General features: G+C 60.5%; 3 protein-coding genes across 5 annotated transcripts in view; all 3 read right to left on the bottom strand.

Annotated features, from left to right (window-relative positions):
* SLC43A2 (solute carrier family 43 member 2) overlaps nt 1-2,152 on the bottom strand; it is a 28,586-nt gene extending 26,434 nt beyond the window's left edge. Inside the window, exons 1-2 of the mRNA XM_084219308.1 lie at nt 2,050-2,152; nt 460-660 (exon numbers count right to left, since the gene is read on the bottom strand). Of these exons, the coding sequence (XP_084075434.1) occupies nt 460-619 (160 nt within the window). The 5' untranslated portion in view covers nt 620-660; nt 2,050-2,152. The remainder of the gene's footprint in view (nt 1-459; nt 661-2,049) is intronic.
* A 2,637-nt stretch (nt 2,153-4,789) lies between these two features.
* Nucleotides 4,790-12,128, bottom strand: SCARF1 (scavenger receptor class F member 1). Its single transcript, XM_084218904.1, has 11 exons — nt 11,956-12,128; nt 11,233-11,294; nt 10,845-10,946; nt 10,209-10,734; nt 9,557-9,775; nt 9,345-9,473; nt 9,144-9,247; nt 8,840-8,951; nt 8,638-8,762; nt 8,370-8,507; nt 4,790-8,060 (listed from the first exon to the last, which is right to left on the bottom strand). The coding sequence occupies exons 1-11, from the start codon at nt 12,048-12,050 to the stop codon at nt 7,054-7,056; spliced, it is 2,619 nt and encodes an 872-aa protein (XP_084075030.1). The 5' UTR covers nt 12,051-12,128; the 3' UTR covers nt 4,790-7,053.
* Nucleotides 12,129-12,885: 757 nt separating this feature from the next.
* On the bottom strand, nt 12,886-17,536 carry RILP (Rab interacting lysosomal protein). 3 transcript variants are annotated; one of them, XM_084218979.1, is made up of 8 exons: nt 17,281-17,536; nt 16,529-16,652; nt 15,982-16,103; nt 15,620-15,811; nt 14,821-14,984; nt 14,589-14,711; nt 14,127-14,210; nt 12,886-13,812 (listed from the first exon to the last, which is right to left on the bottom strand). In XM_084218979.1, the coding sequence occupies exons 1-8, from the start codon at nt 17,515-17,517 to the stop codon at nt 13,656-13,658; spliced, it is 1,203 nt and encodes a 400-aa protein (XP_084075105.1). In that variant the 5' UTR covers nt 17,518-17,536; the 3' UTR covers nt 12,886-13,655. The 3 variants fall into 3 exon arrangements, with proteins under 3 accessions (XP_084075105.1, XP_084075106.1, XP_084075107.1); XM_084218980.1 differs by lacking the exon at nt 14,127-14,210; XM_084218981.1 differs by lacking the exon at nt 15,620-15,811.
* Between the last annotated feature and the right edge of the window lie 31 nt (nt 17,537-17,567).

Raw genomic sequence — 17,567 nt, 5'->3', positions numbered from 1 at the left:
ATGATCAGCAGTATTTAGTTCTCCAAATTCTCCTCAGCACTGAACTGCCCTGATACTACTGCCACCCATGCTCCTTGTTTTCTCACCACTAAGGACAAGGTTCCTCTTATAAACCCAGGACAGCCTCCCCACAAGTCATTATCCTCCACAGCCCATCCAGCTTTCCCTTGAAGAGGAAGAACTCATGGCCAAGTAGAAAAGGCCATCCAGAAAACCCCTACCCCATCATTAAAGCTCCTTTTCCCAACCACCCTACAAAACAACAGCACCTACAGGCACACTGCACCATCACAAGGATGCCACTGCCTTTAGGAAGGAGCACAAATCACCTCCTTCTCTCCTGGGATCAACGTGGAGCTCAGCCCTCCTCCAACCACTTCCACACCACCTTGCAGCAGGGAACCACACCAGCAAACCTCAGCAGCAACTTACCCCAACACGAGCTCAAAAAACGCTTACCTAGCCCGTAGCACAGGTAGGAATAAAACCCTTCTGCCTTCAGCATGATGAGCAGGGACCCCCAGCCCAGCAGGACGGCAGAGAAGAGCAGGTTCTCGATGATGGCTGTGAACGCCATCCACCAGCGCCGCCGGTGCGCCGTGGCCAGCGTGGGGGCCATGGCTGCCTGGGGGGGATGGCCTCCTCCTTCAGAACCTCAACCTGCAGGGAGCAACACCCAGTGAGTCCACGCTGCTCAAAGAGCATGAAAAACCCCCGTGGTTTAAGGGATCTCCTCACTAAGTACCCAGGCAGAGCTGCCTGCTGGATGCCAGGCACTCGGGTGCGGAACTGGTCTGTGCAGGTGCCAGCTTGCCAAGGGACCTGCAGGGATGGGGGAGGCAGAGGTGCCCTTGGAAGAGCCCCTGGGGTGATCGCTCTGAGTGACACAGGGCTCTGCTCAAGGACTCTGTTCCACTTCCTGAGCACCAGGTATGAAAATGCAGCAAACAGCCTGGAGCCTGCTGGCCCTGCACGGGGCAGGCACTGGGGGAATAAATGCCAGGGCAGGACCCTGATGTCCCCACTGCCATCAGGCTGGGATGGAGGACACAGCCCTGCATCCTAGAGGTGGCTTTAGAGCCCCACCAGGTCTGTTCTGCCCCGTGCAAAAGCACAGACTTGCTCTGGAAGGTGGGTGAGGGGTCTATAAATGCAATTAATCACCAATGGCTCACCAAGGAGCACTTTTTGCTGCCTGCCAGGCCAGCCAGCTGGGAGACACAGCAGCTCAGTGGCATCTCCAGGCTGCCCCAGATGCATTAACTGTGTCCAGCTCTACTTGTCCCTGGAGCCCACGGGAGTGAGCAAATTGGGGAACACACCTGGCCAAGGGGACAACCTGACCCCAGGGAGCCCCGAGTGTCACAAGGCAGGTGGCCCTTTTTAGCCAAGCTGAGGCTTTTCCCAGCCCAGGCGCATCTCAGGCAGCACTGTGGGGAAAGCAACTGGCCACACAGCCAGCCAGGGCAGCTTCCCTAACTGGAGAGACCCCAGCACCGGGTGCGTGCTTTGGCAGAACGGGGGTCTGACCCAGCACTGATGCCTGGGGGTCAGGGCCCCCTCCCAGCCACAGAAGCTGGTTCAGAGCCGCCCCCCCACACACACAGCGCAGGCCCGCTGCCCCAGCACAGCCCACCACGCATTTCCTCCATCACCTCCTCCTCTTCCTCATCCCTGCACAGCCCCTTCCCCAGCCCCGCTATCCTTGCCCAGCCCAGCGATCCTCTCTGCGACAAGAGCCGCAGCCCGCTGTCCCTGCTGCCAGCCGCCCCGCAGCGTCCCCCAGCATAGCCCACCCCCCACATCACCCCCGCAGCATCCCACACCCCCAAGGAGCCCCGCAGCACACCCCAAAGAGCCCCGCAGCATCCCCTCCCTCCTCGCCATCCAGCCCCCCACCCACGCTCCCCTCTCCATCCGCTCTCCCTCCGCCGCCTGCCACTCCCACGCGTGAATCCCCCCGATGCCCCCCACCCTCCCCAGTGCCCCTCTCTCTCCCATGCCAACCCCAGGGTGCTCCGGCCGCCCCCGGTGCCGTGCCCCGCTCACCGCCGGTGCCGCGCCCGCTCCGCTCCGCCGCGGTCCCACCCGGGCTTTTTATCCGGCCTCCGAGGCAAAACAGGCGCGCCCGCTGATTGGCCTCCGCCTCGGCCAATGGCCGCGCGCGCCGCTGCCGCTGGGGCACGTGCCGGTTCGCGCCCCCCCCCGCCCCCTCACGGCCCCCCCCGGGACCCCCTCATGGCCCCACGGGATCCCCCCGGGATCTTAGCCCGGGACCCCGCGGATACTCCCGATGTCCCCCCACGGGATCCCCCCACGGGATCTGCGATATCTCCTCCCGGGACCCCCCGGGATTTTACCCCGGGATCCCACGGTACCCCCCGATATCTTCTCCCCATTTCTTCCCCCCGGTAACGCCCGATATTTGCTCCCCGCTATTCCCCAAGTACCTCTCACTCACAGATATCCCCTGATATTTTTTTTCCTCCGGTACTCGCCGGGATTCCCCCGGTACTCCTGTAGTACGCCTCGATATCCCCCGGGACCCCTCCCGGTCTGCAGCTACCCCCAGTACCTTCACACAGAGACCCTCACACACAGAGGCCCTCACACACACACACAGACCCTCACACACACAGACTCTCACACACACACAGACCCTCACACACACACAGACCCTCACACACACACAGACCCTCACACACACAGACCCTCACACACACACAGACCCTCACACACACACAGACCCTCACACACACACAGACCCTCACACACACACACAGAGATATTTTTCTCCTCCGGTATTTTTTTCACTCGGCGGGACTCCCGCGGTACTCCTGTAGTACGTCCTGATATCCAATACCTCCCGGTCTGCAGGTACCCCCAGTACCCTCACACACACACCCTCACACACACACCCTCACACGCACACAGACCCTCACGCACACAGACCCTCACACACACACAGACCCACACACACAGCCCCGAGCGGTGGTCGGGCTCGCCGCCTTCCAGGGAACAGCGACAAACCCGGGATCGGCGGTGGAGGCGATGCGGCTCCCCCGCCCGGCCCGGCGCGGGGACAGCGGGACCGCCCCGCGGGGTTCGCTGCCGCTCTCCGCCGGTCTCCGCCGGCCCCGGGCGGCAGCAGCGGGAGCCGCACCGCGCTCACGGCCGAACGGCTGCTGAGAGGGAGGACAGCCCCGCCGGGCACGGGGAACCGTGTCGGGAACGGCATTGCTCGTCTGCTGTGGGTACGGGCACCGGATCGGTCCTGTGAAGTCTGCCCGTCGTGCTCAAGGAGAGAGACCTGAGAAGCTGCTCCACCCCATTAAAAGGGTATTTTGAGAACAGCATCCAAAGCAGCCCTGGACTGACCACCCTGATGGCAGAGCTGGACAGGGGCAATGAGCCCTTGAGACACCCCAGCTCACAACACAGCTCATTCAAAGAGTCACAGAAAGGTTTGGGTTGGAAGAAACCTAAAACATTGTCTCATTCCACCCCCTGGCATGGGCAGGAGCACTTTCCACCAGATCAGGTTGGTCCAAGCCCCATCCAACCTGGCCTTGGGCAGTTCCAGGGGTGGGGCAGGAGTTGGCAACCTGTGCCAGGGCCTCACAGTCAAAAATTTCTTCCCAATATCCCATCTAAGTCTGCCCTCTGTCAGCCATTCCCCCTTGTCCTGACTCCATCCCTTGTCCGAAGTCCCTCTCCAGCTCTGTCGGATCCCCTTTAGGCACTGGAAATGCTACAGTTTCCCTTTACTCTTCTCCAGGCTGAACGCCCCCAGCTCCCTCAGCAGAGCTGCTCCAGCCTCTGATCATCATTGCAGTTTCCTCTAGCCTTGCTCCAACACATTCCTGTCCTTTTTATGTTGGAATCCTCACAGTGGACACAATACTCCAGGCAGCATCTTAGGGGTGAGCAGGGTAAAGGGGGAAAACCCCCTCACTAAACCTGTTGATCCCACTGCTGGGGATACAGCCCAGTTTCATGAAATAAAGTAATATTACAAGCCAGCTTCACATCTGACTTCACCACAACTCTGCCTTCTTTTTTTTCTGTTAAATTATTTTTCAGAGCATTCCTCTGAGGTATTTCTAGACCTTCCATAAATCCTTCCCTCAATAGGGAGGTCCTGGGTCAGAGGACGTGGCCATAAATCCCTAGAATCTTTATAGGGGACATTTTCTCAGCCAAAGGAGATGAAAACAGCCTTTGTGGCAGGTAAACACCCCAGAGGAAGCAGAGGGCCCCAGACAGACGGACGTGTCCCCACCACTCCATCCCTGTGGCGGGTGGGAAGAGGAAACTCCTCGGCCTTGGCTGTGGGAGAGGGATCAAACGTTTCAACAGCTGGAAAGTGGATTTAAGCCAATGCAAACAAACAAACAAAAAGCCCAAAGAAAACAAGGCAGCCTGGATCCCTGCCAGGTGTTTAACAGAGGTAGAAGAAGGCTGAGGCAGCACGAGACTCAGGAGACCTCAGCACCCAGACCTGGCTGCTGTGTCCAAGAAACACAAACTGTGATGGGGAGGAGCGTGAGGAGGGTTCGGAGGCTGTTTGGGGTCACGGGAACCCTTTGCCTCAGCAAGAGCAGGGAGGGCTCAGTTTTCCTATCCTAGAAGGAGAAAAGCTATCAGGTGATCCATGGCCAGCTATAAATACCCCAGGGATTGAGTAAACAGCATGGGGAGAAAAAAAATAAAGCGAAGCCAAAGAACAGCACTGACACAGAGACATGTTTTTAGAAACTGGCCAGGAATGAGTTTAGCTGGGAGGGAGGTGACAGCTCCTGCTCTGGCACAGCCACTGGGCTAAATGATGTGGTGCTCTTCAAAGGCTTGGGCAGTTTGGGAAAGGAGATGACAGGGCTGACTGGATGACAAGGACAGACCCCCATGGGACAGACCCCAGGAAGAGCTCCAGCCTCTGCTCCTGCCCCAGCAGAGCACACAGACACCTCTCCGCTTACAGGCAGCACCTGCACGAGGATCCCTTCCCACTGCCTGCCTTCTAAACACTGCAGCAGCTTTGCAAAGTCAGAAATCCAGCACGGGAAGAGATTCCCCTGCCAGCTCTGCCTTGCAGACCTCCCACACCCAGAGCTAACCCCCGGCACAGCCGACAGAAGCATCCCCAGCAAGCAGACACCAGCGCAGCCACGCTGCAGGAGAGTGCATGGGCAGCCACACGCTGGAAATCTGCAGCTCGTTTCCTTTTCGCTGCCCAAACACGGCCAAGATGCTCCATCTTCAAGCAGGGGAAACATCCTGGCTCCCTGGACAAGGAAGGTTCTCCCAGCAGCAGCGTTTTCTCAAAGCAGACGCTGGTTTGAGGCTGTCAGGTTGTTGTCAGCTATTTACATGCTGCACCCAGAGTGAACTGGCTCACGTGATGTTCACTTCTGGCACAGCACTGCTCAGCTCACAGGCTCAAAATATCCATCCCATTAGGGAAAAAAAATGGCTGCTTATAAATCAAATGTGGGACTGTCCCTGCTGCTGTCATAAAATGGTGTCAAAACAAAAGCAAGCCCGTGCAGAACAGGCTGCTGCTCCAGTCCTGCCAGGATGAGCAGTTTTATTTGGATGCCAGAATATTTGGTGTTATAATCACAGCAGCAGATGATTCCACTGCAAGAAAGGGTGCTTCGTGCTGGTTGCAAAACCGGAAGCTTCAGCCACATCAGACTGTGGGGATCTGGTGCCTTTTGCTGTGAATAAGCACCCATGGGAAGCAAAAGGGAAAAAGCAAAACCCACTGTGTTTTCTGAAACACCCCAAACCCTGAAGCCCAGCTGAGCAGTGCCAGACCAGAAGGATTCATGTGGAGCTCTGCATATGATGTGTGAGGCTGCAGCAGAGGGGCTCTGGACACTCACAGCCCACTCACATTCCTCCTGCACTCCAGTCTTGGGCTCTGAGCAGGGCTCAGCTCAGTGAGTGAGAATTCAGAATTCAACTGAGACAGAAAATCTAAAAAAAAATTCCCAAACGGAAAGCCTAAGGCTGCTGACAGTTTCCACACTCTGGAGAATATTCCTGGTTGTATCTTTGACTCAAACGGTGGCTGGGAAACCCATCTCCTGAAGGGCATTTAATTTTCATTCCAAGGCTTTCACACCAAGTGAAATAAGAGAAAAAAAAATACACAAAAACCTTCTACTACTTAGATACATCTAAAACCAGATCACTCTGCAAATCCTCTTTGGCATCTCAGCTGCCTTCACAGCAGGAATGAGGCGTGGGAGGTGGCAGGAGCTTAGGGCACCCGTGGAAATCCCATTTTCCAGGCAAATTCCATCCTTATCAGCATGGTGCCAGGTGCACAGCTTGATGGTCATTGCCCAGCTGCCATGTTTGCACAACTGCAGCTTGGAACTGTGTGGAGTTTAAAAGGCTGTCACTACAACCTGTGTCCTGCCACGAGCTTTTCCACATGGAAGCAAAGGCAGCCAGGGCCTGCCACAGAAGCCAGAGCCACACAGATAAACCCCTGCAGACCCAGATACCCTTTGAGATAAGCAGCTAAAATTAATTTTCTCTGAAGCTGCTTGTGGCAGCCTATCATCTCTCCTCAAACCAGCTCCACAAAACACTCCCCTTCCGTGAGAAACATCTTTCCAGCAAGAGGCTCTGAGCTGCCTCACTGGAATTGTGGCAGGGAAAGGTGGAAATCGAAAGGGGTGAGATGGGATTTTATGCACGCGTTTCCCAGCTGAGCACTCAGCAGCCCTGCACTGGGTATGTCCCTAGTGGTGACAGGGACTTGAGGGTGCCACCACAGCATCCCGAGCATCGCTGTCCCCCGGGGCTGTGCAGACACGAGTGGGGCTGGTAGGGCAGGGAGGGGCAGAAAACAGCCCTCAAGCACCACAGCCCCACAGGCTGTCCCCGCTGTGGCCCCACCGAGGCTCCAGAGCAGAGCGGGTCACCAGGAAGGCTCGATGCTTCTGCAGTTCACAGCTCGGAGCGGGCCCTCGGCTCCCCCAGGCTGGGGTTGGAGGAGCCCGGTGCTCCCGCGGCCCCAGCCCGGGCGGTGCCGGCTCAGGTGGCCGGAGGGGTGGCCGGCGGCTCTTTGCCGGGGCCGGAGGGCGAATCAGCACCGCTGCTGGCCACGTTCTCATATTTCGGCTCTTCCTCCGCGGCAGCCTGTCCCTTCCTTTCGAGGCTGCCAACTAACTCCGGGCTTTTGCCCTTCTCTGTGGCACCTACGGTTTCGCTGGCCCCGTCCTGGGCACCGGTGTTTTTTGACGAGAGAGATGCGAGGAGGAGGGACAGTCTTTTCGCAGCGGGATGCTGCTGCTTGCCCGGGGCTGACTCGGCAGGAGCCCCCGGCACACTCTCCCTCTGCTTGCAGCTGTTCTCCGAGTCCCTGCGCTGCGCCAGGGCCCGGCGAGGAGGTTTCTGGATGGCCTCCATGCTCCTCCTCACCTTGGGCTCCTCCTTCGCAGCCCACTTGCCCCTCTGCAAGCTGCCCAGACGCTTCAGCACAGCCTGGACCGGTCCCTCGCCAGTCCCCTCCGCCTTGGGGTCCTGCCCGGCCGTGCCCACCATCATGTAGATGGTGGTGACATTGGGTTCCTTCCCCTTGGCCTCCCAGCTGCCGCATCTCGCAGCTGCTTCCAGCGCCTCCACTCTCTGGGCCACATGCCTGGTGCTGGACACCACCCTGCGGCGTCCCCCCGGGGTGGCCCGAGGCGATGGCCGGTGGCTTTCGTCCCCCTTGCTGAGGGGCTCGGCGTTCTCGTAGCAATCGCTGGCCGGGCTCTCGCTGGGGGGCTCGGCCGCCGCGTCCCCCGGCGGTGGGGTCAGCCTGGATGAGCCCCACGGGGCCTTGGGCTTTCGGCTGGGGCTGGGGGTCTCGGCCGCCCCGAATTTTGTCCCCTCGGCGAAGGACACAGAGGGTCGCTTGGCCTTGGCGATGCTGGAGGTGCGGGGGATGGCGAAGGGCTGAGAGACATCCTCGGAGTCGAAGGCGGACGGGTCCGGGAGCGCCTCGCCAGGGGGGGATGCCCCGTCCTGCAACTCAGCCCCGCCCAGCAGCGGGATGCCTGTGGGACAAGGTGACACGTGTTACAACTGCCGCAGCTGCCACCCTGCCCGGGGACATAATTGGGGACATTGGGACAGGAGCTGATGCAATAGGATTGTCCCTGGGATCGTTTCCCAAGGAGGAGGTTGTGAAATGGGGTTGCCCCACTGGGCACGTCCCATCGCACGCAGCCAAACACAGCCCTGCAGACAGGAAAACAAGGACAAGGAAATAAACACTGTCTGCGCCAAGCGCAGCTCCCTGGGACGGCCAGGATTGACCCCAGAGGTGATCGCAGAGGAGGAGGAGGAGCAGCCATGGGCGTCACCTTCTCTGGGAGGGACGGAGTACTCGGGTCCCTCGTTGTCGGTGTCGAAGGAGGAGAAGGAGCTGTCTGAAACCCACGCAGACGATGGGGGCTCGATGAAGCTGGGGTTGTAGGGGATTTCCATGTCGTGGTGAGAAACTGGGGAAGAGAAGACACCCAGGTGAACTAGAGCACCCCAGGGTGCTCAGGGGTGTGGGGTTTCAGCCTTCCCTCCAGGCAGAGAGTGCAGCACTTCTGGAAGTGCTGTGGGCAGCTCTGCTTTGCTCACCTGTGACTTTGGGAAGTTTCGAGGTACCCAGGTTAAAGCAGGGCATGAGAGCACTGAGGTTGGCCAGCACCCCCCGCACGTGGTGCTTCATCCTGGCCACCACATCATCGTCTGGCACAGCCGCCCTGCAGAGCAGAGATGGACATCAAGGGACACGGGACATGGGGTTTTGTGTCAAAGGCTGAAAAATATGGAAAAATACCTGTCTCTGGCATCTGCTGAGCCAGCACCACAGCAGCAGCAGACGACACAGAGCAGCAGCAGCAGGAGGGGGACAAGGACGGCAGCTGCGAGGACTCCGTGGTCCTTCAAACCTGCGTGAGGAAATGGGCTGAGTCTGGCATGTCCTGTGGCTGTGACACCTACAGAACAGCTCTGCATGGAGAGAGCAGGAGCTGACAACTCCCGGTGGGGCCAGGAGGCACCAGGATGCATCCCAGCCCCCCAGCACCTTCCCCAGTGAGGATGTGACCATCCCTTGCCCAGAAATGTGAGGTTAATCTTACTCAGCACACAGTCACCCTGCACAGGGTCGCAGGTCCCCCGGGAGCACTGGCAGGGTGAGGAACAATTCACTCCAAAATACCCCTCAGGACACGTGTCGTTGCAGCTGGAAGAGAGAGGAAAGGAGGGAAATGCCCCCAGAGAGAGCGAGGCTCCAGCCCAGCCCCACTCCCCGTGTTATCCCAGCATTTTCCTGGTGTTACCTGTCTCCCCAGTAGCCTGCCTGGCAGATGCAAACTCCTGTCACGGGGTCACAGCTCCCTGAAACACACTCGGGGCAGAGGAACTGGCAGCCATCACCAAAGGTGCCCACGGGGCAGGAGCTGTTGCAGCTGCCAAAACAGAGCAAAGCATCAGAGACTGCACCCCAGAGCAGGGACACCCCCAGGGACCAGGGGCCTCACCCCGGGCATACCTGGGTCCTGTCCAGCCGGGGTCACAGCGCAGGCAGGACCCAGTCTGGGGGTCACAGGGCTCCCCGTGCTGGCAGCGGGGACACGGCTGGAGGCAGCCATCCCCATGGAATCCAGGAGCACAGGGATCCTTGCAGAGGGTCCCATTCCAGCCGGGCTGGCAGGCCAGGCAGAAACCATCCACGGGTGAGCAGGGCTGGCTGCGCTTGCAGCTCCCACAGCTGTGTGGGCAGAGAGGCACTGAGGTCACAACGCTCACCCTTGCACCCCTAAAAAGCAGCTTTCACCCCACAAAAAAGCAGGTTTCACTACACAAAATCATTGAGCGTCATTTTAGACCAAGAGAAATACACAGTGGTGCCTAATGCTCTGTGGTAGCAAGAGAGGAGGGCAGCACCACAGAGTGTTCTGAGTTGGGAGGTGCTGCTTTATCACCATGAGGAGCGAGATTAAGGACAATCAGATTTTAGGGTGACACTTTCTGCTGGCATTAGCGAGGTGTTTCTTTTGGGGCAACATTGATGCTGCATCCAGCCTGGGATGCTCAAACCCAGGACAGGTCTCCCTGCCCAGCCAAAGGGACAGATACAGGTACACTGCCTTCCCCCAAGATCTGACTGCAGCCCGCTGGATCCCGCGGCTCCCCCACCTCACCTGTGCACGCACTGAGATCCGTATTTCCCTGCGGGACAGGGGTCCCGGCAGCTCCTGCCCTGGTAGCCGGGCTCGCAGGTGCAGTGGCCGCTGACAGGACTGCAGGAGCCGTGCCCGCAGTCGCAGCGCCGCTGGCACGCCGGTCCCCAGTAGCCAGGCAGGCACTCGCACTTGCCCGTCTCCTGCGCGCAGGGCGAGACGTTGCAGGAGCACTTGAAGCTGCACCTCCTGCCCCACCAGCCCGGCAGGCAGCGGCACAGCCCGCTCAGGGGGTCGCACTGCGAGGTGGAGGGGTTGCACTGGCATTGCTTCCTGCAGCTGGGTGCCCACCAGCCCGGCTCGCAGTGGCAGGCGCCGGTCAGGGGGTCGCAGCGGCCGTGGGGGCCGCACTGGCAGGAGAACTGGCAGAGCCTTCCCCAGTGGTTGGGGTCGCAGGTGCAGTGGCCGCTGACGGGGTCGCAGCGCCCGTTGGGGTGGCACGGGCAGCTCCGCTTGCAGTCGTGGCCCCAGTACTGCTCGGGGCAGCCTGCGAGGGGAAAGGACACAGGCGGGATGGGGAGAAGCCCGGCAGCTCCCCGAGCATCCAGCTGGATTTAAAGGGGGATGGCAGGGGCTGAGCGCGGGGCGGGCACTCACGGGAGCTGCAGTCTGCTCCGAAGAAGCCGGGTGGGCAGCGGCACAGCCCGGGTTTCACGCACACCTCGCCCTCTCTGCAGGCGTCCTCCCCCTCGCACACGGCTGTCGAGGCAGGAAAGGCACTCAGCACTCTCTGGCCGGGGCTCACACCCCACCTGCCACCCACCCCGCTCCCTTAGGGTCAGCATTCCCAGGGAAAGCACCATCCCGCTTCCCGCTCCATCCCTCCGGCTCAGCTGCAGCGCCATCAGCAGCTGGGGCTCCCCTAGGGGCGGGACCCCACTGGCACCGCTCCAAGAGAGCTGCAGGGCTTCTCCCAACACTCACAGGATCCGCCTGGGTGAGCGTGGGGACCACGCTTTGGGATTCACCCCCATCCATCACTCACCGACCGTGCACGCCCTCCCCTCCTGCCTCCAGCCGGGACAGCACTCCGGGCCGGCCGGGAACCTGCGGGAGAGACCGGGGGTGTCAGCCAGGGCCGGGGGGGCCAGGGCGGCTCCATGGCTCCGGCCCAGGCGAAGCGACCCTTGCCCCAGTGCTGAGAAGGCGGCGTGGCCCCCAGGGCAACGCTCCGGAAGGAAACCAGAAAAATAGAAGGAAATTTAGAAGGCTGCAGCCCGAGTGGGCGGCTGGGCTGGGCTGGGAATGTCCCCACGGAGCCGTGCCGGGTGTCCCATGCCTGTGAGAAGCTCAAAGCTTCACCAGCAGTGCAGAAATGAGGCACTGAAGTGAAGGTCATGAAAGGCATCACCATTGATGTGAGACAATGGGAGAGGCAATGTGGCAACAAATTTAGGGGACATCAGTCCCAAAGCTCTTTGGGGTTTGCTACAGTGACATTTCCCCTCAAAGAGTTTTGCCGTGGGTCCCATATTGCCCCATTGCCCTGCACTCCGAGGGTGAATGAGAAATAAGCCCTGGAAAAGGGATCTGATGCCCCAAATGCCCAGACATGGCCCAGCCATGCTCCCCAGCACCACCCCAGTCTGCACCCACCCTGTGCCAGGCTGCACATCTCTGTCCATGGGAGGAGGGATGGACAGCAACCCTCTGGGGCTGCTGAGAGGCCCCAGGAGATGACACAGGTGGGGACCCCCGTGGCACCTACCTGCAGACATTCCTGCCCTCAGGGTCGAGCTCCTGGGCAGAGCTCTGCACCCACAGCCACAGCTGGAGGCAGAGGATGGGCCGGGCGCTCTCCATCCCAGCAGGGCACCAGGGCCCCAGTCCTGGTGGCTCCCCAGCCCCACGCTGGTGTCCCTGTGTCCCGTCTGTCCCGTCCCACCCGTGGGGCGGCCTCTTCCTCCCTCCAGCCTTGGGTTTCTTCCTGAGGAAACGCGGGAGGAGGCGCCCCGATCCAGACGTCAGGGGTGCGGCAGGGAGGGGGAGCAGGGAATGCTGCTGCCCGGGCTATTTCTGGCCCTGGCTGCCACCCTGCCACAGAAAGGGGCATCCAGGGGCTCAACGCAGCCACACAGGGGCTGGTACCTGCCTGAACATCTCACCTGTGTCACCACACTATCCCTGTGCCCTCCTCCATCTCCCCCAAAACTGCTTTAGCCAACGTCCCCCCAACGCAAACAAGGCATCCAGTGCCACCCCCTGCCTCAACCCCCACGAGCCACCCCATGGCACTGCCAGCTCCTGGCAGGGGCTCAGAGGAGGGGTCCCCATGTCCCCCATGGCAACACAGCCTGACCTATGCTGGCCTTTGAAGGGCTGCTGGCCACTGTCCCACCTCGCCACGTCCCCAGGAGCTTTGTGTCAGCAGATGCACAGGAAACACCTTTTTCCTACTCAAGGCCAGCTCAGCCGGGGGGGCTCCGGGTTGGAAGCACAGTGCTCCCCTTGGCCATGCAGGAATTAACTCCTCCATGCCCAGCACTGTGGGATCACCCCTCTGGAGCCCCCTCCCCATCACAGCTGACCCACCAGAAGGGGGCACAGCCATTAGGAGAAGGTTAAAGGAAATCTGGGAGCATCACCCAGCCCTCCCCAAGCAGAGAGCAGAGGCTGCAGGCAGAACCTCAGAGGAAAAACAAGAGACTGATTTATTTCCAAATTAAAGGTAGAAAGTACCTGATCTGAGGGGACTGATGCCCCCATGAACACAAGGATTGTTCCAGTCTGCCAGGTCCCAGAGGTGGCAGGAAGAGGTGCCAGTACAAAACTGATTCACCCCATGCCTGAGAAGTGCAGGAGTGGCCCTGGCAGTGCTGATCCTGATGGCTCCCAGCCACAGGAGCACCTGGACACCCAGTGCAGTGTGCTCAGCCCCTCCCAGCCATGTGGGGACCCCAGGACACCCCAGCTGGACCTTCACACTGCAGGGATTGCGGAGCTACAGACACAAAGGGGTGAGGTGAAACAAACCTACAGAGCAGGATGGGGCAATGGAATCGTGGGCTGTGAGCAGAGGGGTTTGCAAAGAGCCACCAGGGAATGGGAAGATCCCTTTTGGGGGGTGGAGAAGGAAGACGGTGCAGACCCCCACTATGCTGAGCTGCAAGCAGGGAGCAGTGGGGAGGGGGCACAGCTGTGAGGGCCCCTCTGTAGCTAAGCTGTGGGCACAGTGACAGGGTGGCTGGTGGGCAGAGATGCCCAGAGGTGCTGAGCTGTCCCAGGCCAGGCTGGCAGCCCACATCCAAGTGTCCCAGTGGGTTTGCAGGAACCTGCCCATGCTGTGGCTTTGCCACCACCACAGCACCAGGAAGTGCCAGGGCTGCTGTGCTGCTCTTGAATCCACTGGAAGAAGAGGATCCAGGAAGTTCTGCTGCGAGGACAGATCCTGCTCCTGTTCCCGTGGGGTCAGAGTGGTGCTGTGGCTCTGTCAGGGCAGCTGGACCCTGCCTTGCTCTCTCCCTCTGGCTCCAGCTGTGTGTCCAGTGAGTCGATGATTTCCCAGGTTCCGGAGCAGCTGGATGTGGGGGGGTCTTTGCTGCTGCCCTGATACCACAGCCCAAAACTGCAGAGAGAGCAGATAAGGGCTATGGGGGAGAAGAACCTCCTCAGGGAGGGTGTAGAATCCCAACCTCCCTCTGTGGTGGTGGCAGCAGGACACAGCCTGGCTGTGGGCCCTGGGAGCTTGTGGCACCCAGGACAAGGCAGATGCCCCTAAACCAGCAACCCCTGCTTTGGCAGCATCCCTGCCAGCCCTGCACCAGTCTGCTGACTCTCTTCCCATCACATCCAAGCTCCACAGCTGCCAGGTCCCAGCCAAACCCCAAACCTCTCCACTGGCAGAGCCTCCTGTCCCTACCAGCACAGGAGCAAACTTACAAGCTCCTAATTTTGGATTCTGGAGGCTGAGCATCCACACAGTCTGTGCCATGACCAGGGAGCCAGGAGCCCTCCTCTTCATCACTGCACAAAGAAATGGGGGTAAACCTGCACTGAGCCACAGCAGCAAGTGCTGGAGCCCTCTGGAGTTTGTCCAGTGCTCCCAGTGCCACCACCTCACCTCCCTTTTGTCACATGCACGCAGGGACAAGTGGCATTTGGCTAGGCCATGCCTGACTGGTGACAGGGACACATGAGCTGCAGCACAAAGCCCAGCCCCTGTGGCACAGCTATGCCAGAGCAACACATTAACTGCAGACATCAAACCTTTGATCTCTGGAGGGAGGAGGCAGCTCTGGGCTTGAGGAGGTTCCAATCCAGGGCACCAAGCACGTGGAAACTGGAGCAGGGCAGCCAGCCCCCACCCTGCACGGGAGGATCCCAGCCCCCAGCCTGACTCACCTGCTCGCCGACTCCTCTGTCGTTCCCAGCATTTTGGCTCTGATTTTTTTCCTCTGTTTTTTGATATTTGACTTCATTGCATCTAGGAAGAAGCTGGGAATTCTCTCCTCGTTCAGCAGCTCCCTGGTAAAAAGCAGTCAGCTGGTTAACCAAGAGCCTGGGAAGACTCTGCCCTGACTGTAGTGGGAGCAGCCTCTGATGGGCCAGGGGTGGCTGCAGGGACAGGACTCACCTCTGGTAATAGGCCAGCTCCTCCTGCACCAAGAACAGGTTGGTCTTGAGCTCATTCCTCTCTTGCAGGATCTGCTGCAGCTCTTCCTTGGAGAAGCAGCAGTGAGCAGGGCTCCTGCCCCCATCCTGGTGCTGCAGCTCCTCTGAGGGTGACAGGGCTCCCTCCTGGAGGGGATGGAAAGAGAGTCAGCAGGCAAGCAGAGACCTCACAACCCCCACCCAAAGGCTGGGTGCACATGCAGGCAAAAATGGAAAAGTCTCAAGAATGTCCTCATCTCAGCCAGCAACCACACGTGGCAAATCTCCCTCATCCTCTGTGTCCCATCTACTTTTAACTCCTGTCACCTCATCTTACTCCACCCATAACAGCTTCTACAGAGAAGGTGTTAGTGGAATTGCAGACACCATACTGTTCAGTTTTCAGCTGTGGGGTTTCCTTGAATAGCCATGTCTGGGTGTGCCAAAAGCTCCACACAAGGCTGGGAACGTGGGGTCAGTGTTGGTGATGCCCAGCAGCAGCAAGGCCACAGCTCAGACTCACCACACCAGGCTCTGGTGTGAGATCAGCTCAGACTCACCACACCAGGCTCTGGTGTGAGATCAGCTCAGACTCACCACACCAGACTCTGGTGCAGGGTCAGTTCAGACTCACCTCACCAGGCTCTGGTGTGAGATCAGCTCACACTCACCTCACCAGGCTCTGGTGTGAGATCAGCTCACACTCACCACACCAGGCTCTGGTGTGAGATCAGCTCAGACTCACCACACCAGGCTCTGGTGTGAGATCAGCTCACACTCACCACACCAGGCTCTGGCTGCTGGCTCTCCAGGGTTGTCCTGCTCCTCCTGCTCATTTCCCTCTGGCTCTGCAGCATGGCAGCCTCCAGGTCTGACTTCTGCTCCAGAGCACTCTTGAGCTGAGCCTGCACCACGGCCACCTTGTGCCGCAGCTCCTCGTTCATGGCCATGAAGCGATGGAGCTGTTCCTGCAGCTGGAGGGCCCAGGGCAGCCAGAGGTGAGGCAGTGCCCCCACCCAGGGACAGCAGTGCCACCTGCCCCAGCAGGTTCAGCAGCTGTGACAGCCCCGGGGCGGGGGGATGTGACATGAAAGCAGCTCCCTGGGCCCTGGCACACCACACCCCGGAGCTCCCACGCCCTCACCGCCTCCGTGTCCCGGCTCTTGCAGACGATCTCGTGGGCCTGGGCACGGAGCTCATCCCTCTGCCTGTCCACCACCTCCTTCAGCCTCAGCATCACCTCCCGCTCCTTCCGTGCCGTGCTGTCTGAGACCACACAGGGTGGACAGGAGTCAGAGTCCCCAGGGCCTCCTCCAAGCCCACAACACTACAAAGTTCCTCAGTGCTTCTGCAAAGTCTGACTTGTTCCTGGTAATCTCACAGTGCAAAGAAGGGAACTGAGAGTTTTAGACCATTCCTGGAACATCCTTGTGTTGCCACAGCAGCCCAGACCCTGTGCCTGCCTCCACCACCCTCCTGGGGGCTTTCAAGGTGCTCTGGAGGTTTGGGATCCCTGTGAATTGCAGAACAAGGTAATGCCTATGTTCCCTGCTAGGACAGGTCTCCAAGGTGAGGGAAAGGAGAGCAGCATTCCAGGCTCCAGAAGAACAGGTTCAGCCCTGCACCCAGCCTGCCGCTCCACAGGGACACCCGGTGGCATCGGGGGACCCCAAACCCACGGGGACACCCACCTTCCTGGGACTGGCTCTCGGCAAGCTGCCCCAGGAGCTGGCGGTTCTGCTCCTCCAGGCAGGCCAGGCGGCCGTGCAGGGCTCGCTCCCGGCGCTCGGCCTCCCACAGCCTCTGCTCCGGGTCCTGGGGGACGGGGACACCGGGGACACCGGGTCAGAGCCACCCCCGGGGGCAGAAACAGCCAGGACAGCCAGGACCAGTGGACGGTGACAGCCGGGTCAGAGGCTTTCCAGGGGATGGGGGACAGTGCCACTACCCCGGAAAGGGGGACAGCTGGGTCAGACCCATACCAGAGGACAGGGATAGCGAGATCAGAGCTGTTCCAGGGGATGGGGGACAGTGTGGCCAGTGCCACCACCCCGGAATGGAGGACAGCTGTGTTAGAACCAGCCTGGGGGAACAACTGGGCCAGACAGGTCGGAGCTATCCCAAAGGATGGGGGACAGCAGGGTCAGACCCATATTAGAGGACAGGGAGAGCGAGGTCAGAGCTGTCCCAGGGGATGGGGGAGAGCAGGGACAGCATCCCCTGGGAGAACATCGCAGCCGCTCTAGGGGATGCAGAACAGCGGGGCCGGAGCCGTCCCCGGGTAAAGGGAACAGCGGAGTCGGAGCCGTCTCACAAAACGTGGGACACGCGTGTCAGCCCCATGCCCCGGGAAAAGCCATCAGCCGGCTCGGCGCCGTCCCCACGGCCACTCCCGCGGGGACACGCGTGGCTCCGCGCCAGCGGCTCCCAGCTCCCCGCTCACCTCCGCCTCCTGCGGCCCGGCCGCCGCTGCCGGCGCCTCCCCCTCAGCGCCCGGCGGGGCCACCAGCGCCTCGAGCAGCTCCAGCAGCCGCACCACGGGCGGCACCAGCCCGGCTACGGCGTCGGGCCCGAAGCGGGCGGACAGGCGGCGCAGCTCGGCGCCCAGCGCGCCCGCCATGCGGTAGACGTGCGGCGGGGCCAGCCGGGCCGGCGGCGTTCGCCACAGCGGCTCCGCCATGGCCCCGCGCCCGCGCAGCTCCGCCCGGCCCGGCCCGGCCCGCCCCGTCC

The sequence above is a fragment of the Fringilla coelebs genome, assembly GCF_963513975.1.
Source record: "Fringilla coelebs genome assembly, chromosome: 20".
Classification (NCBI taxonomy): domain Eukaryota; kingdom Metazoa; phylum Chordata; class Aves; order Passeriformes; family Fringillidae; genus Fringilla; species Fringilla coelebs.
This window is presented reverse-complemented; position numbering and strand designations above follow the sequence as displayed.

What these genes read in the sequence shown, in the direction of transcription:
- SCARF1 (XM_084218904.1), bottom strand. Translation starts at nt 12,050, where the DNA reads ATGGAGAGCGCCCGGCCCATCCTCTGCCTCCAGCTGTGGCTGTGGGTG. An exon ending in TCAGCAGATGCCAGAGACAG is followed by an intron (nt 8,763 to 8,839) that starts GTATTTTTCCAT and finishes TCTGCTCTGCAG; the next exon opens with GGCGGCTGTGCCAGACGATG. An exon ending in GAAACTTCCCAAAGTCACAG is followed by an intron (nt 8,508 to 8,637) that starts GTGAGCAAAGCA and finishes TCTCTTCCCCAG; the next exon opens with TTTCTCACCACGACATGGAA.
- RILP (XM_084218979.1), bottom strand. Translation starts at nt 17,517, where the DNA reads ATGGCGGAGCCGCTGTGGCGAACGCCGCCGGCCCGGCTGGCCCCGCCG. An exon ending in CGAGAGCCAGTCCCAGGAAG is followed by an intron (nt 16,104 to 16,528) that starts GTGGGTGTCCCC and finishes GTGTGGTCTCAG; the next exon opens with ACAGCACGGCACGGAAGGAG. An exon ending in GAATCCAAAATTAGGAGCTT is followed by an intron (nt 13,813 to 14,126) that starts GTAAGTTTGCTC and finishes CTCTCTCTGCAG; the next exon opens with TTTTGGGCTGTGGTATCAGG.